Source organism: Perognathus longimembris, chromosome 19 (assembly GCF_023159225.1).
Source record: "Perognathus longimembris pacificus isolate PPM17 chromosome 19, ASM2315922v1, whole genome shotgun sequence".
NCBI classification, from domain to species: Eukaryota; Metazoa; Chordata; class Mammalia; order Rodentia; family Heteromyidae; genus Perognathus; species Perognathus longimembris.
This window is the reverse complement of record NC_063179.1, coordinates 46,959,679-46,976,878: the sequence shown is the minus strand read 5'-3', so window position 1 is coordinate 46,976,878 and position 17,200 is coordinate 46,959,679. Positions and strand designations below refer to the sequence as shown.

The 17,200-nt window shown below is 44.9% G+C and overlaps 2 protein-coding genes and 1 pseudogene across 5 annotated transcripts in view; 2 read left to right on the top strand and 1 right to left on the bottom strand.

Moving 5' to 3' along the window:
* Brd8 (bromodomain containing 8) overlaps positions 1-6,524 on the bottom strand; it is a 29,492-nt gene extending 22,968 nt beyond the window's left edge. For 2 of the 4 annotated variants that reach the window (XM_048368558.1, XM_048368562.1), the window contains exons 1-3: positions 6,408-6,524; positions 4,817-4,913; positions 134-203 (exon numbers count right to left, since the gene is read on the bottom strand). In XM_048368558.1, the coding sequence (XP_048224515.1) occupies positions 134-203; positions 4,817-4,913; positions 6,408-6,426 (186 nt within the window). In that variant the 5' untranslated portion in view covers positions 6,427-6,524. Of the gene's footprint in view, positions 1-133; positions 204-4,816; positions 4,914-5,453; positions 5,473-6,156; positions 6,176-6,407 lie in introns of those variants that run through there. The other 2 variants (XM_048368560.1, XM_048368561.1) reach the window with 2 other exon arrangements.
* LOC125367860 lies at positions 211-2,191 on the top strand (annotated as a pseudogene).
* A 428-nt stretch (positions 6,525-6,952) lies between the features above and the next one.
* Kif20a (kinesin family member 20A) lies at positions 6,953-17,139 on the top strand. The gene is made up of 19 exons (XM_048368563.1): positions 6,953-7,018; positions 7,449-7,635; positions 9,001-9,090; positions 9,188-9,307; positions 10,790-10,928; positions 11,305-11,492; positions 11,582-11,711; positions 11,873-12,067; positions 12,171-12,282; positions 12,386-12,454; positions 12,841-12,984; positions 13,113-13,278; positions 13,374-13,538; positions 14,195-14,334; positions 14,455-14,557; positions 14,888-15,089; positions 15,470-15,561; positions 15,779-15,916; positions 16,588-17,139. The coding sequence occupies exons 2-19, from the start codon at positions 7,471-7,473 to the stop codon at positions 16,906-16,908; spliced, it is 2,679 nt and encodes an 892-aa protein (XP_048224520.1). The 5' UTR covers positions 6,953-7,018; positions 7,449-7,470; the 3' UTR covers positions 16,909-17,139.
* Positions 17,140-17,200: the final 61 nt, after the last annotated feature.

Below are 17,200 nucleotides of genomic sequence, written 5' to 3'. Positions count from 1 at the left end.
GGCCCTGAGTCCAAGCCCCAGGACTGGCCAAAAAAAAAAAAAAAATCCTCTGTACAACTATCTAAAGATAATAAAAAAGTAAATTAAATTTAGCAAACTTGGTAAAAAACAGAGTATCTACTTGGTAACTTACTTTTTGAGAGAACCAGTCTGGAGGACGGCCAGGTTCTGCAAAGGGCTTGATTGCTCTGCTAACTGATACCCTATAAAATGAGAATAGCCTTTATACATAATGAACACACTGATCATACACACACTTCATACATACTGAACTGCTGAGAGTTCAAGGTTTGAACTTCATACTTTAGGATAAAAAAAACACCAAAACCTGTCATTGGGCTGGGAATGTGGCTTAGTGGTAGAGTGCTTGCCTAGCATGCATGAAGCCTTGGGTTCGATTCCTGGGCCAGGGACAGCACCTAGGCCTAGAGTTCAAGCCCCATGACTGACCAAAAAAGTCTCACAAATTTTCCTGCCTAAGCTGCCCTTCCAACGTGATCCTCCCATCCCAGCCTTCTGAGTAGCTAGGGAAACAGGCATGAGCCACCAGTGCCTGCTCCCCTCACCCCAACCAGTTGTGTTGGTACTGGGGGTTGTCAGAGTTTGAGCACTGTCCCACAGCTTTTTTGCTCAAGGCTAGCCGCTCTACCACTGCTCCACTTCTGGCTTTTTGGTGGTTAGTTCAAGATAAGTCTCAAGAACGTTCTTCCTTAGGCCAGCTTTGAACTGAGATCCTTTGATCTCAACCTCCTAAGTAGCTAGAATTATAGGCATTAGCCCCAAACACCTGGCAAAATTCTTCATATTCTTTTATTTCTTTGTTGCCAGTCCTTGGCACTGTCCTGAGCTTCTTTTGTTCAAGGCTAGCATTCTATACCACTTGAGCCACAGCTCCATTTCCAGCCTTTTCTGTTTATGTAGTACTGAGGAATCGAACCCAGAGTTTCACGTATGCTAGGCAAACACTCTATCACTAAGCCACACTCCCAACCCAATACTTCATATTCTTAAAAAGAAAAAAGGTTGGGCCAGGAGTTTGACCTAGTGGTAGAGTGCTTGCCTAGCATCCAGGAAGCCCTGGATTCGATTCCTCTGTACCACATACACATAAAAGCCGGAAGTGGCACTGTTGCTCAAGTGGTAGAGCACTAGCTTTGAGCAAAAAGAGCTTGGCCAGGCTCTGAGTTTTTTGACCCAGGACTGTGGGGAGGGGGGGGAGCTCCAGCCACTGTGGTGCTGCCTGTGTGCTCGTTTGGTGCGGACCGGGGGCCTCTTTTGTGAAGCGGCATCTGAGGAGACGCTGGCGCTGGCAGACGAAAAGCCCAAGGAAGGAGTCAAGACTGAGAACAACAATCATACTAATTTGAAGGTGGTGGGGCAGGATGGTTCTGTGGTGCAATTTAAGATTAAGAGGCATACACCAGGCTAGGAATATGGCCTAGTGGCAAGAGTGCTTGCCTCATATACATGAAGCTCTCTGTTCAATTCTCCAGCACCACATATATGGAAAACGGCCAGAAGGGGCGCTGTGGCTCAGGTGGCAGAGTGCTAGCCTTGAGCAAAAAGAAGCCAGGGACAGTGCTCAGGCCCTGAGTCCAAGGCCCAGGACTGGCCAAAAAAAAAAACAAGAGGGGCTGGGGATATAGCCTAGTGGCAAGAGTGCCTGCCTCGGTATACCCGAGGCCCTAGGTTCGATTCCCCAGCACCACATATACAGAAAACGGCCAGAAGCGGCGCTGTGGCTCAAGTGGCAGAGTGCTAGCCTTGAGCGGGAAGAAGCCAGGGACAGTGCTTAGGCCCTGAGTCCAAGGCCCAGGACTGGCCAAAAAAAAAAAAAAAGAGGCATACACCACTTAGTAAACTAATGAAAGCCTATTGTGAACGACAGGGTTTGTCGATGAGGCAGATCAGATTCTGATTTGATAGGCAGCCAATCAATGAAACAGACACACCTGCACAGTTGGAAATGGAGGATGAAGATACAATTGATGTGTTCCAGCAGCAGACAGGAGGTGTCTACTAAGAAAGGGAACCTGCTACTTTGCTCCAGAACTTTGTTCTTACAGACCAAGAATACATTCTTAATTAGAAAAATGCAATTTGGTTCCACCACATCCTGACTACTACAGTATAGTTTTCTCTATTCTTTCATTTTCCCCTTTCCTATTCCTTTATTGTACATAAAGTAACTGGTATATGTGAACAAGCATATTACTTTTCTTTTTTTCTAAAAAAAATTAAATGGCCAATGGTATATTTTGATTGACATCAAATGGAGATGGGATGGGGAAAAATACTGGCTCTGTGAAAATATTCCCCTTCTCCATTAGTGGCATGCTCATTCAGCTTTTATCTTTATATTTCACTAAGTTATTTTGCTCTCATTGTTTTAAAAAAGAAAAAAAACAACAAAATCCTTGCATACCCTGTTTGATTGGAGAATTTTAATGTTTTCATTTATCATTGTAAAACCAAGGACAATTTTATAACTTTTTTGTACGTAGCTGTTTCATGTAGGGCAATCTGTCTTTAAGTAGGGGTAAATTACTCTTAAAAAAAAAAAAAAAAGAGGGGCTGGGGATATAGCCTAGTGGCAAGAGTGCCTGCCTCGGATACACGAGGCCCTAGGTTCGATTCCCCAGCACCACATATACAGAAAACGGCCAGAAGCGGCTCAAGTGGCAGAGTGCTAGCCTTGAGCGGGAAGAAGCCAGGGACAGTGCTCAGGCCCTGAGTCCAAGGCCCAGGACTGGCCAAAAAAAAAAAAAAGAATCCTAGATAGTTTTCCCTTCAAGTCAAGCATCTTGTTGTTTAAATAAACTTCTTGTTTAAAAAAAAAAGTCTTGGGCTGGGAATATGGCCTAGTGGCAAGAGTGCTTGCTTCCTACACATGAAGCTCTCTCTCGGTTCGATTCCCCAGCACCACATATATGGAAAACGGCCAGAAGGGGCGCTGTGGCTCAGGTGGCAGAGTGCTAGCCTTGAGCGGGAAGAGGCCAGGGACAGTGCTCAGGCGGCCAAAAAAAAAAAAAAAAAGTCTTCCTTATTTTTATTTATTTCTGTGATGTTGGGGTACCACAATGTAACCAATTTTTTTTCTACCTAATTTTTCTAACTTTAACTGTAAAATGATAAAAAGGACTATAAAAATATTTGCATTCTATCAAAAAGGGGAATATAATCAGATCACCAACTTTTTAAAATAATCAAGCTATAATGTGAACAGGCAAGAGGCCAAGTTTTAATCTTTAACATAGACAAAGAAGGAAACAAAGGGGAAAACTTGTGAGGTTTTTTTTTGCCTCTCTTCTTTCTGTTTAGCTGAAGCTCAAGCAGCCAGCTTGTCTACGAGACAAACTAAAGATGCTGAGAAAATTCAACTGAAGAAGTTGAGGAAAGTAAAGCAGAGAAGAGCCTGACTATAAAGCTTCTATATCAGCTATAGACTTATTTCTAGGATCCCTTATTTTTTTTGAATATTTATTTTATTTATTTATTTTTTGCCACTCCCGGGACTTGGACTCAGGGCCTGAGCACTGTCCCTGGCTTCTTTTTGCACAAGGCTAGCACTCTGCCACTTGAGCCACAGCGCCACTTCTGGCCTTTTCTATATATGTGGTGCTGAGGAATTGATGCCAGGGCTTCATGTATACAAGGCAAGCACTCTTGCCACTAGGCCATATTCCCAGCCCGGTCCCTTTTTTTTTGATACATTAAAAAAAAAAAAAAAAACTGGAAACCAGTGGCTCATACCTAAAACCCTAGCAACTCAGGAGGCTGAGATCTGAGGACTGTGGTTCAAAGCCTATCCAAACAGGAAAGGTCTCTGAGACTCTCATCTCCAATTAATCACCAAAAAACTGGAAGTGGTGCTGTGGCTCAAGTGGTAGAGCACTATCCTTGAGCTCAAGAGCTCACGGACGCCCAGGCCCAGAGTTCAAGCACCATGAGGCACCAAAAAAAAAAAAAAAAAAAGTTGGTAAGTGAAGACTCTTTATCTCTACCCAGCAAAAAGATGGGAAGCACTAGCTTTGAATGGCAAAAGCCAAGCAAGAGTCTGAGGTCTTAAGTTCAAGTCCAGTACTACTTATACCACACACAAAAAAAGTAGGGTATAAAAACTCTCTAAGGGACTGGGGATATGGCCTAGTGGCAAGAGTGCTTGCCTCCTATACATGAGGCCCTGGGTTCGATTCCCCAGCACCACATATACAGAAAATGGCCACAAGGGGCGCTGTGGCTCAAGTGGCAGAGTGCTAGCCTTGAGCAAAAAGAAGCCAGGGGCATGCTCAGGCCAGGAGTCCAAGACCCAGGACTGGCAAAACAACAACAACAAAAACCCTCTGTAAATGTGACAAGAATTAAAATTTAAGGCTGGAGGTATGGTTCAGTGTAGAGAATCTGTCTAGTCAAGTACAAGTTCAAATCCGGGGGTAGAGTTAGATTTGAAATAAATGATGCAAAAATGTTTATGGGCTATCTGCATGCAGTAGTTCATGCATGTAATCCCAGGCACTTAAGGAGATAGAGATTCAGATTTTAGTTCAAGCCAAGTCTGGACGAAAAGATAGCAAGATCCCACTTTATCCAACAAACTAGGTATGGTAGCATGATTTAGCAAGTGCTTAGCAAGTGTGAGGTCCTGAGTTCAAATCACAGTACACCAACCATGCCACATAAACAAAAGGTGGTAAGAGTACCTGCCTGGCAAGCATGAAGCTCTGAGTATTAAGGGAGAAAAAAGCTTACTGGGATTAACTGAAAAGAAAAATGTCAAGTTACTAAAACCCAAGAAAACATATCTTAGACTCCTTACCAGTTTTGATCTCCACTTCTCATGACAGAAGACGCTAAACATAGCTTCTCCCTGATGGACCATGGCTCTGTGGGGCCTGTACTCAGCAGCTTGTGTTCTAAAAAAAAAGACTTTGAGATTACCACTGAGATGGTAGTTTTAAACCTGAAAGTAACTAAGAGCCTAATACAAAATATCCCAACTTGTTAGGACAAAGTAAACTACCATCACCAAACCCTTTTATTTTTTCCTTGCCCGTCCTGGTGCTTTAACTCACAATGGTCACTGTCCCTGGACATTTTGCTCAAGGCTAGTGCTCTGAACTTGGGCTATAGCTCTACTTTCAGCTTTTTAGAGGTTAACTGTAGTTAAGTCTCACAGACTGTGCTGCCCAGGCTACCTTCGAACAGTGATCCGATCTCAACCTCCCGAGTAGCTAGGATTACTGGGTGCCTAGCTCCGAATCCTATTTTTAAATTACCACCAAAATTCGATTTTTGTCACACCAATGAAATACTGCCACTGACTGTGGTACCTCCATGTGAGTCACAGAAAGTTTTATTTTAAAAAGTCAGCTTTTCTTTATTTAAAAAAGGAGTTTCAAGTTAAAATGAAGCAGTTCTAGCCAGACATGGGTGGCTCACGTCTGTAATCCTACCTACTCAGGAGGCTGGTATCTGAGGAGGGCCAGCCCGAGCAGAAAAGTCCTCAGTCCTCTTGTGACTTTTCTCCAACAACCTGCAAAACCGGAAGTGGTGCTATGGCTTACCGTGGTAGAGCGCTAGCCTTGTGCAAAAAGAGTGGAGGCCAGGCCCTGAGTTCAAGCCCTACAACTGACAAAAATTAAAAAAGAGAGAAGAGAGGCGAGAGGGGGAGAGAGGAGGGGGGGCCGGAGAGAGGAGGGGAGGAGAGGAAAGGAGGGAGAGGAGAGACTGGAGGGGAGGAGAGGAGAGAGGGGAGGGGGGAGAGGAGAGAAAAGGGGGAGGGAGGGGGCAGAGGAGGGAGAGAGATCATTCCACTGGGAACGCAAATTTATTTCCCAGGATTCCGAGCGGCCATTCATCCTAAGGCACCGCCTCCTCCTTAGCATAAACCTGTTTACGTCTCTCAGCCGGCCCCATCCCCCACCTCCAATTGTCCAGCCGAAGAACAGAGAAAAATGACTGAAATACACGAACCGCAATTCCCCTGGAGGCAGAAAAAAAAAATCCCGGGGTTAAAAGACAAGTGCTCGCTCGTCTTCCTCAGACGGTGGTCAGAAAATAAATGGCTCCGAGCTACCTGCCGACATCTCTTTGTGTCCACGCCCGTTTCCCGAGAGCCTCGGCTTGGAGCCCGCCGAGCCCCGGCCCGACCAAGACCCGCGGGGCTGCTTCCCTCCGGCCTCCGTTCCCTCCCCGACTGACGCGCCGGCGCCCGCCCCCGGCCCCGGAGCGCGGGCGCGCGCCACGCTGGCCGCAGCCGGCCGCGGGAGGCCGCGGGCTCTCGGGCACACCCCTCTTCTCCCCGCTCTCTCCCGAGTACGACAAAAAGAAGGAAAGAAGGGCGGAACACTTGGTGCCTGGTCTCGGCTGTGCCAAGCCCGCCGCACAAAAGCAACTGCCATACTCACTGCCCGTGCCGGTCGCCATTTTGGCCTCGTACTTATCAACGCAGCGAGAGACGGTCGGTACAGCCGCCCCAGGGCCTCTGGGAAATACAATAACGGCGTTGGTTCGCGGTGCCTCCTGGGAAATGTAGTTCTTTTTTGTCAAGAGGACGCGGACAACGCCAGTTTCCCCGTGGCTTCCGGAAATAAGTGCCGTTAAGGAGGCGCAAGATAGCACTGAAACTCCAGAACATCCTTGAGGCTTTTAATGAAAGAAATGTAGAGAGTTCAGGATAAACGTAAACGCTCGAGTTCATAGCGGGGGCGGGGAGAGGCGGGAGGAGGTGATGAATACTTCCTAGGTGAAATGCTAACCCGGACGTACTTCTGAAGTGAGAGGTCAAACTGAACAAACGGTCTCTCCGCCCCCCCCAGCCCTCCCACTTTCTTTACGCTGATTGGGAGCCGCAGGTTTTGCTTTCTGATTGGCTGAGCGAACTCCGCGCGTAATTTAAAACATTGTATCGGCCCCGAGGCCGCCCTTCGTGGGCGGAGTGGAGCTCTCCTCGCGAAAGCTGGGCTCCCCTGCGGTCTGCGAGTTGGCACCCCCGAAGCAGCGACTGTCCTGTCTCCTGGTAAGTGTGGGCACGGCCTGCGTCCCAGCTTATCAGCTCCAGTTCCTGTGGAGCGGGCGTTCAGAAAGCGGAGCCGCAGCCCTCCCCTGTTTCTTAACAGCACACCCACGCTGGCTGGGAGAGCCTCGGAGGGAGGCTGGGGTGAGGCCCTAGGGATCCCAACACCACCTCCACAGCGCTGAGTGTCGGACACCCTCTTGTGGGGCCTGGCCTTGTGCTTTTAAAGCCAGGTTAGCTCTTGATACCCGTTCGCATTTAGAAATGCGACGCGGATCGCACGACTGGTTTGCTCCTCTGGTCCCTACCCCGCTTTGCCGATAATGGGGGTAAGTAGAGAGTTGAAATTCAGGCAGCCGACCGGGTCACGAGGCACCTATCGTTCGCATCTATAATAGTTAATTTTCCTTTCCTGACTCTTCTTCCTTTGTAGACGTAGGCTTCTTCCTACTGCCATGTCTCAAGGGATCCTTTCCCCGCCAGCAGGCTTGCTGTCCGACGAGGATGTAGTGGTATCTCCTATGTTTGAGTCCACAGCTGCAGATTTGGGGTCTGCAATAAGCAAGAAACTATTGTCAGACTTCTCTGTCATTTCCACCTCCTTGGAAGACAAACAGCAGGTAAAGAAAGGAGTTGGAGTGTGTCTTGGGGCAGAAAGAGATACCTTCAGCCTAATAGTTCTCCATATATCTAATAGGAGGTCAAAAATCTGTAATCCTGAAAGTATGGGAGACCAATTCAAATTTAAAGACCTGACAAGAAGAAAACATAACTGTGTGTTCATAAAAGTAACTATTACTTGCATTGTATTAACGAAATGTCCTGAAATGCATGCTTAGTCTTGGGGGGAAGAATAATCCTATCTCTCCACCATGAAGTCTATTTTTGTTATATAATCTGTACAGGATTGGAAGGTGTAGTTTAATGGTAGAATCTATGCTTTGCATTTGTGAAATACCCAGTTCAAATCTCAGCACACAAAAAATTATTTGCAGAGCCATAACATTGAGCAGGTAGACTGTGTATTCATATTTTAGTAATATCAATCATAGTTTCTATTTAGCTCCTCTTTCTGTGTTGCTTGGATTTCTAAACTGTAGCATGATTAATATTTGGTGCCAATTGTTTGTATTCAGGGGTTGTCCTGTGCTCCTAGGATGCTTAGTAGCGTTTCAGGCCTCAAACCACTAGATGTCAGTGATACCTTCCCTCTTGTCCTAATGTCCTCTAGGGGGTGGGAAATGGCAGTAGTTGAGAACCACTGTGCTAGGTCATATGTTGAAAGTTAACATTACATTGGTTACACCTTTTTTTCTTAGAATTTCTTTTAGAATCTAAAAAAAATCATAAAAGCAGGATCCTTGAAAATATCCTTCACTAGAACCACTAAAGCCTCTTTTAACATTCCTGGGCCATAGTAGGCATTCTAAATATCTATTGAATGAATGAAGTGGGTACTATTATTAACTTCATTCTTTAAATAAAAAATACTTAGGCAGGAGCTGGGAATGTGGCTTATTGGAAGAGTGCTTGCCTAGCATGCATGAAGCCCTGGGTTCAATTCCTTCATACCACATATATAAAAGTTTAAGTAAGAAAAAGAGAAAAACTAAGGCAAAGGAAATAACTAAGAACTTGTTACGGTCTTGTGATGGAATTGGGAGTCAAAATCAGGTGTGTTCATCTCCAAAGTGATCTACTATGCTTTGTTGAAATGTCATATGTTGATTTTTATACAGTCATCGAGTTCTAACTCAGGTATTTAATATGGCAAGCCAGGTTTTCTAGGTAAGGATGAAAAAAATGAAAGGTGACAAGAGTTCATGTGGGTTGAAATGATTGTGGTATCAAAGGACACTTGCACAGACACATTTCCGTTGGAATGGTCCATGTTAGCATGATTTCTGGGATCTGTGCTATTTGCCATTTGCTCAGAGGTAAGTTCTGAGGATAATCTGTGGTTTCTGTTTGGAATTTTGCTACAGGTTCCATGTGAAGACAGTACAGAGAAGGTGAAAGTATACCTCCGAGTCAGGCCCTTGTTACCTTCAGAGTTAGAAAGACAGGAGGATCAGGTAAGTGTTTAAAGAAGGATTTAAGGAGGCATGATGAAGTACGTAAGAGGTTACCCAGGAATATTTCCTTCGGTGGTAATATTTTTCCCCTTCTCAGGGCTGTGTCCGTATTGAGAATTTGGAGACCCTTGTTCTGCAAGCACCCAAAGATTCATTTGCTCTAAAGAGCAATGAGCGGGGAATCGGCCAAGCCACCCACAAATTCACATTTTCTCAGGTATGGAAGTACTAGTCTATGAAAAAAGATGACTTTTATTTATCCTTTGATGCTGGTGTTAAGGCTTGAAATCTGGGTTTGGATGCTGTCCCCTAGTTTGTTTGCTCAAGGATAGCACTATACTACTGGAGCCACAACTGCACCTATGGCTTTTGCTGGTTAATTGGAATTAAGAATCTCATGGGCTTTCCTGCTCAAGCTGGCTTCAAACTGCAATCTTCAGATCAATCAGATTAAACTGTGATCCTTAGATGGCACTCAACTATAGTGTGTGTGTGTGTGTGTGTGTGCGCATGCATGTGTGCACACATGCACCAATCTAAGAGCTTGAACTTAGAGCCTGAACACTGTCTTGGAGATTTTTGTTGTTGTTGTTCAAGGCTAAAGCTCTACCAATTGAGCCATAGTTCCACTTGTGCTTCTTTTTTTTTTAAGATTAATTAAAAATAAGAGTCTCATGTGGGCTTTCCTGCCCAGGCTGATTTTAAATGACAGTCCTCATATCTCAGCTTCCTGCGTAGCTAGGATTGCAGGCATGGTCCACTGACACCCAGCTCAACTTTAGAGAGACTTTTCTAGTGGACTGTTAGTCTATGTGTCAAGTACTTTTTTGTACTTAGTCCTAATAATTCTATTGTTATCCTTATTCCTATTTTCCCAACAAGGACACTGTAGCTCAGCAAAGGTACTACTATTAACCCATAGAGCTTAGCCAATGGTAGAGCTATGACTAGAGACCCATCTATCTCCAAAGCCCACAGTTATAGCAATATAATGATATTGCCCACATTGTATATGCAGGTTTAGGCTTAGTTGATAGGATTCCCTAGTGTTTGTTGATTTGGGTGAAAGATGGACTTACTAAGTGGTTGAGTATTCGATGTTTAGGAACAGCTGATCAAAGAGAAAGCGTTTCATCTGAGGAGCAGAAAGTACCTGTTTCAGAGTCAACCACCCAGAAAGGGATGTATTTGCTGGCTCTCATAGGAGACATGCGGGAGATAAAGGATGGACTCTGAAGCCAGGTGTTGGCAGCTCACTTCTGTAATCCTAGCTACTCAGGAGACTGAGATCTGAGGATTGTAGCTCAAAGCTAGTATAGCCAGGAAAAGTCTATGAAACTTATCTCCAGTTAACTACTAAAAAGTTGGAAGTGGAACTAATAGCTCAAGTGGTAGAGCACTAGCAAAACAAGTTCAGGGATAGCACCCAGGCCTTGAGTTCAAGCCCCAGGTCTGGCACAAAAGAAAGGTTGGCCAGGTGCCTGTGATTCTAGCTACTCAGGAGACTGAGATCTGAGGATCATGATTCAAAGCCAGCCCAGGCAGGAAAGTCCATGAGACTTTTATCTCCAAAGAAAACTGGAAGTGGCGCTATGGCTCAAGTGGTAGAGCTCTAGCCTTGAGCTGAAGAGCTCAGGAACAGCGCCAAGGCCAAGATCAAGCCCCGTGATACCTCTGAAAAACTTGGATGTGTTTCTAGATATTTGGGCCAGAAGTGGGACAGGCAAACTTCTTCAACCTGACCGTGAAGGAGATGGTAAAGGATGTTCTCAAAGGACAGAACTGGCTCATCTATACATACGGAGTTACCAACTCAGGGAAAACCCACACAATTCAAGGTGAGTAGTAAGAATTCATAGGATTTATTGATTTGTTTATTGTGCTGGCACTGGGTTTTGAACCCAGAGCCTAGATACTGTCTCTTAGCTTTTTCACTCAAGGCCTACCACTCTACCACTTGAGCCAAAGCTCTACTCTTGGCTTTTTGGTGGTTAATTAGAGATGAGTCTCACAGACTTCCCCCCCTGGGCTGGCTTTGAACTATGTTCCTCAGATCTCAGCATACTGAGTAGTTAGGATTACAGGTGTGAGCCACTGGCACTGGATTCACCAGGTTTCTGATTTGCATATAATGATGGTCTTTACCCTTTCATACCCTGAGGTATGAAGAGAAAGAGACTTGCTTCAGCTGTCCATCTTTTCTCTTAACTGTAGGTACTATCAAGGATGGAGGGATCCTTCCCCGGTCACTGGCTCTGATCTTCAGTAGCCTCCAGGGTCAACTTCATTCAACACCTGATCTAAAGCCATTGCTCTCCAATGAGGTAATCTGGCTAGACAGCAAGCAAATTCTACAGGAGGAAGTGAAAAAGATGTCCCTGCTAAATGGAGGCCTCCAAGAGGTGAAGTGTTGGTATGCATGAAGGCAGGGCGTGGTAAAGGATACAAATCTCAGGAAAGTTTTGGTGCTTACTTTCTCTCTGTTCTCCAGGAGGAGCTATCTACCTCCTTGAAGAAGAATGTCTACATTGAAAGTCGGATGGGTACCAGCACCAGTTTTGATAGCGGCATTTCTGGGCTCTCCTCAAGCTGTCAGTTTACCAGCAGTAGCCAACTGGATGGTATGTACTAGGCTTGAGTTCTGTGCCAAGTAGTAATAGGAACCTACTTTCTGCTCTCAATAGGTCTATAAGGGGTGTAGACCAAAGGTTGCAATATTAGGCTCCATTTTTTAGATGGATTGCTCAAGGGTTGACAGACTCTACATTGGCTTCTTCCTCAGAAACAAGTCAACGGTGGGCACAACCTGACACTGCTCCAGTTAGTGTGCCAAAAGACATTCACTTCTCTATCTGGATCTCCTTCTTTGAGATCTACAATGAACTGCTATATGACCTGTTAGAACCACCTAGCCAGCAGCGTAAGAGGCAGACTCTACGACTGTGCGAGGATCAAAACGGCAATGCTTACGTAAAAGGTATGTGAATGTGAGGGAGGTTACAGGGACTCTGGAAGGGACGCAGAATATAGGGAAGGAGCTGAGTATTCCTGCCTTATATCTTTCTCTCCTTTTTCTCCAGATCTCAATTGGATTCATGTTCGAGATGCTGAAGAAGCTTGGAAACTCCTCAAAGTGGGTCGTAAGAACCAGAGCTTTGCCAGCACCCACCTGAATCAGAACTCTAGCCGAAGGTGAGTTATAAAAATAAGCCTTTCACTATATTTAGGGAACTTTAGTTTTTCTACCTAGTAATGGGAAGGATACAATGACTTTTATCTTTTTCTTAACTTTTAGTCACAGCATCTTCTCAATCCGAATCCTGCACCTTCAGGGAGAGGGGGATATGGTCCCCAAAATCAGCGAGTAAGTTTTTACTCTTAGAAATCTTGGCCATTGGGGCCGGGAATATGTCCTAGTGGCAAGAGTACTTGCCTCGTATACATAAAGCTCTGGGTTTGATTCCCCAGCACCACATATATAGAAAATGGCCGGACGTGGCGCTGTGGCTCAAGTGGCAGAGTGCTAGCCTTGAGCACAAAGAAGCCAGGGACAGTGCTCAGGCCCCGAGTCCAAGTCTCAGGACTGGGGGAAAAAAAAGAAAGAAAAAAAAAAGAAATCTTGGCTATTTAGTAGTTGTGGGAGCAGAGGAGAGGTCTTCAAAGGAATTACTTGTTCTCTCTTAAGCAGAGATTTATGATGGGCTAGCTCATTAACACAAGGTTCTTAGGACACACTGGACATCATTCTAGGTTGTCACTCTGTGATCTGGCTGGCTCAGAACGCTGCAAAGATCAAAAGAGTAGTGAGCGGCTAAAGGAAGCTGGGAACATTAACACTTCTCTGCACACCCTGGGCCGTTGTATTGCTGCCCTTCGCCAAAACCAGCAGAACCGGTAAGCTGTGAGATGGGCTGGCTGGGAGGCTGACGAGTTTGCTAAGACTTGCTGGTTGTCACTGGGGATGGTGCCAGGATACTCAAGAGAATTCTGCTCATAGCTCCATTTCTCTGATTTTCTGCTAGGTCAAAGCAGAACCTGGTTCCTTTCCGTGATAGCAAGTTGACTCGAGTGTTCCAAGGCTTCTTCACAGGTAGAGGCCGATCTTGCATGATTGTCAATATCAATCCCTGTGCGTCTACCTATGACGAGACTCTACATGTGGCCAAATTCTCAGCCATTGCTAGCCAGGTGAGAACCTATGGATGTGAAGGTTGCCTGCTTTGGGCTGGTAACCTTACAAAAGCTTTATTCGAGACTACTTAAGATGTGGGTTGTTCCTCTAGCTTGTGCATGCCCCACCTCTGCATCTGGGACTCCCATCCCTACGTTCATTCATCAAAGAACACAGTCTTCAAGCATCACCTGGCTTAGAAAAAGGGAATAAGGCGGACCTAGGCCTTGATGACCACATTGAAAATGAAGCTGACATCTCTGTATATAGCAAGGAGGTAAGACTACAAGAAACTTTTTGTGATTGACCACTCAAGTTTCATATCAACCCTGGCAGAAAAGTGCAAGACACTGTTTCCAAAACACCCAGCAAGGCTGGGAATGTGGCTTAGTGGTAGAGTGCTTGCCTAGCATGCATGCAGCCCTGGGTTCAATTCCGCAGTACCACATACACAGGAAAAGCCAGGAGTGGGGCTGTGGCTCAAGTGGTAGAGTGCTAGCCTTGAGCTGAAGAGCTCAAGGACAGTGCTCAGACCATGAGTTCAAGCCCCAGGACTGGCAAAAAAAAAAAAAAAAAAAAAGCTGGGGGCGGGGGGAAGGAAGGAAGGGACTCACACCTGTAATCCTAGTGTACTCAGGAGGCTGAGACCTGAGGATCGTGGTTCAAAGACAGCCTGGACAGAAAAGTCCCCATGAGACTCTCTTCTGTAGTTAACCACTCAAAAACAGGAGTGGCGCTGTGGCTCAAGTGGTACAGAGTGCGCCAGCCTTGAACACAAAGGGACACCACCCAGGCCCTGAGTTCAAGCCCCATAACCTGCAAAAAAAAGATAACGTAACAGCTTCATGACTACACATTCCATGCTGCCTTCCACATGGGCTTTACCTATTTGGAACATAGGTGATTTATGGTTTCTGACACTGTTCTTCCTAGGAGCTCCTACAGGTGGTAGAAGCTATGAAAACATTGCTTTTTAAAGAGCGACAGGAAAAGCTGCAGCTGGAAGTGCAGCTCCGTGATGAAATTTGTAATGAGATGGTGGAACAGATGCGACAGCGGGAACAGTGGTGCAGGTACAGTACCTGCTGAGTGACCCCTCTGCCACCTGGGGCAGGCAGGAAGTAGGCTACTAGGACAGAGGTGTGCCTCAAGTGTCCTCCAAGTCCATTCCTTAGAATCTTTTCTCCTGACAGTGAACATTTGGATGCCCAAAAGGAACTATTAGAAGAAACATATGAAGAGAAACTAAAGATCCTCAAGGAATCACTAACAACTTTTTACCAAGAAGAGATTCAAGTGAGTTGTTGTGAACCTGTCCAAACTAGTTGTTCAGATTTATTTCCATTGCTACATTGCCTCACACAAGCAGATTTTATAAACTAGTATAAACAAGCATATGTGTGTGTGTTTGTATACATATATACATACATTTAAGTCACTTTGCTATGTAACTGTTCCATCTTTGCTTAGTCAATCAAGGATTTAGTTGGCTATGAAAAGGCAAAAATGGCAATAAAAAGCCTTTTGAGGCTTAAGTTAACGGTTGAGAAGGATTTTATTCATTTGTCCAATAACTGGTTTTATAGTATATGATATACAGAATTGTGTTCTCTTCTTTCCTCTTAGGAGCGAGATGAAAAGATTGAAGAGCTAGAAGCTCTCTTGCAAGAAACCAGACAGCAACCTGTGACTCAGCAACAACAGTCAGGACCTGAATTGTCCCTTCGACGGTCACAGAGGTTGGCAGCTTCTGCCTCCACTCAGCAGCTCCAGGAAGCGAAAACTAAACTAGAACAATGCAAAGCAGAGCTAAGCTCCACCACTGAAGGTAAGGAAGGGAAGAAGGCGGGAAGCATGACAGTGAACCACCAGTGCCTGGCTTGACCTCACTCTTAAAATTTGGTATAGGCTACTGTTAACTCAGTTAAAGTCTAGGGAGCCTGGCAATGATGGTTCACATGTCATCCTAGCTATTGAGGAGGCTGGAAGCTAGCCTAGGCATGAAGGTCCATGAGACTCTTTATCTCAATCACCAAAAAGCTGCAAGTAGATTACACTGTCTCAAGTGGTATATGAGCAAAAAAGTTAAGGTGCCCTTAACTCAGGCCCTGAATTCAAGCCCTAGGACAGCACACTCACACACACATACAAAAGGTAAGTCCAAAGCTGAAATTCCCACATGTTCAAGTTTCCTGTTCCTTCCCTCAGAGCTGCAGAAGTACCAAAAAATGTTAGAACCACCACCCTCTGCCAAGCCTTTCACAACTGATGTGGACAAGAAGTTAGAGGAAGGCCAGAAGGTAATCGCCTTTCCCAGTTACCAAAGTTCTTACCTAAGACAACTTCTAACGTACAAAGCTCTTCTCAGTTCATGTGAGTACAAGGTATTTTTCTCCCTTCAGTCCTGAAGAATGCCTTACCTTTCCTTCCTAATTATGCTTTTCTTCAAACAGCTCTCTACCAGGATCATTATTCTAGTTGGTATTGGTCACAATCTTATTCCTGCTTCTTTCTCAGAACATAAGGCTGCTGCGGTCAGAACTTCAGAAACTTGGCCAGTCTCTCCAATCAGCAGAAAGAGCCTGTTGCCACAGCACTGGCGCAGAAAAACTTCGCCAAGCTTTTACCACTTGTGATGACATCTTAATCAAACAGGTAAGGGCAGCCTTGCTACCCCCATCCTCTACTTCTCCCTGCTCACTCCAATGCTATGTGAAAAGGGGAATGAAGAGAATGGAAAAAAGATTTTTAGGTGGGACTTGTAGTTAGAGGAGTTACTCTTTCTTACAAAATAAAAATAATCATCTCAGCATTTATTTACCAGGCACTCTTATACCGAGTGGTACTGCAGGCACTTGCTAGGGAGGCCCATACGATCATGCTTTGTTGATCATACTACCACCAATACTATTTTATTAGGAAGAAAAAGTATTAAGCCATGGTATGTCTTTTTTAACCCAGAGCAGGGATTCTACCCAAGTTATATATCCAGCTCAGTACATTTCTTACCAATATGATACATCTGGCCTTCAGGATCTTGAAATGTAAAAGAAAAATGACAAAGCAGTATTTGGTATCTTGGGACTAAGGCGCTTATAAGTTTACATAAATATTGAAGTGTCAGTAAAGATCATTGTTCAGCACTGCTTATATTATATGAGAGTCAAAGAAAATATATACCACTCCCTTAATGGGGTTTGAAATTAGGGCCCAGTGCGTGTTAGGCCAGTGTTCTACTACAGGAGGCATGCCCCCAGCTTACCTTGCTCTTATTTCTCTAATGTAGACGACAGAAATGTTTCTCTAACTTGGCTTATGTTCCTTAGGACCAGACTCTGGCTGAGCTGCAAAATAACATGATGCTGGTGAAACTGGACCTTCGGAAGAAGGCAGCATGTATTGCTGAGCAGTATAATACTGTCCTAAAGCTCCAAGGCCAGGCTTCTTCTGCCAAAAAGCGCCTTGGTGCCAACCAGGAAAATCAGCAACCAGATCAGCAACCACCAGGGAAGAAGCCATTCCTTCGAAACTTACTTCCCCGCACACCCACCTGCCAAGGCTCAACAAACTGCAGTCCTTATGCCAGGATTTTGCGCTCAAGGCACACTCCTTTACTCAAATCTGGGCCTTTTGGTAAAAAATACTAAGGCCATAGGGAGAGGACTACAGCCATTGTCGACATGGAACTCTATCCAGAATGTATTACTCAGATACTATTTTCTCCCCTTTTATATTATAATCACCTATGTAATCTCATGTTTTTTTTCACACAGTTTTTATAGACACACAAATATAAATAAAGATATTACTGTTCACATTTTTATTTGAATTCCAAACTTAACAAAAGCATTAAGACAACTTTAAAAAAAGGCAGAAAAATGGGAATCTTGCACAGGAATAGCAATAGACACGAGTATACCTAGCCAAAGAAGGCTTATT

What these genes read in the sequence shown, in the direction of transcription:
- Kif20a (XM_048368563.1), top strand. Translation starts at nt 7,471, where the DNA reads ATGTCTCAAGGGATCCTTTCCCCGCCAGCAGGCTTGCTGTCCGACGAG. An exon ending in AATCAGAACTCTAGCCGAAG is followed by an intron (nt 12,283 to 12,385) that starts GTGAGTTATAAA and finishes CTTAACTTTTAG; the next exon opens with TCACAGCATCTTCTCAATCC. An exon ending in TTTACCAAGAAGAGATTCAA is followed by an intron (nt 14,558 to 14,887) that starts GTGAGTTGTTGT and finishes CTTTCCTCTTAG; the next exon opens with GAGCGAGATGAAAAGATTGA.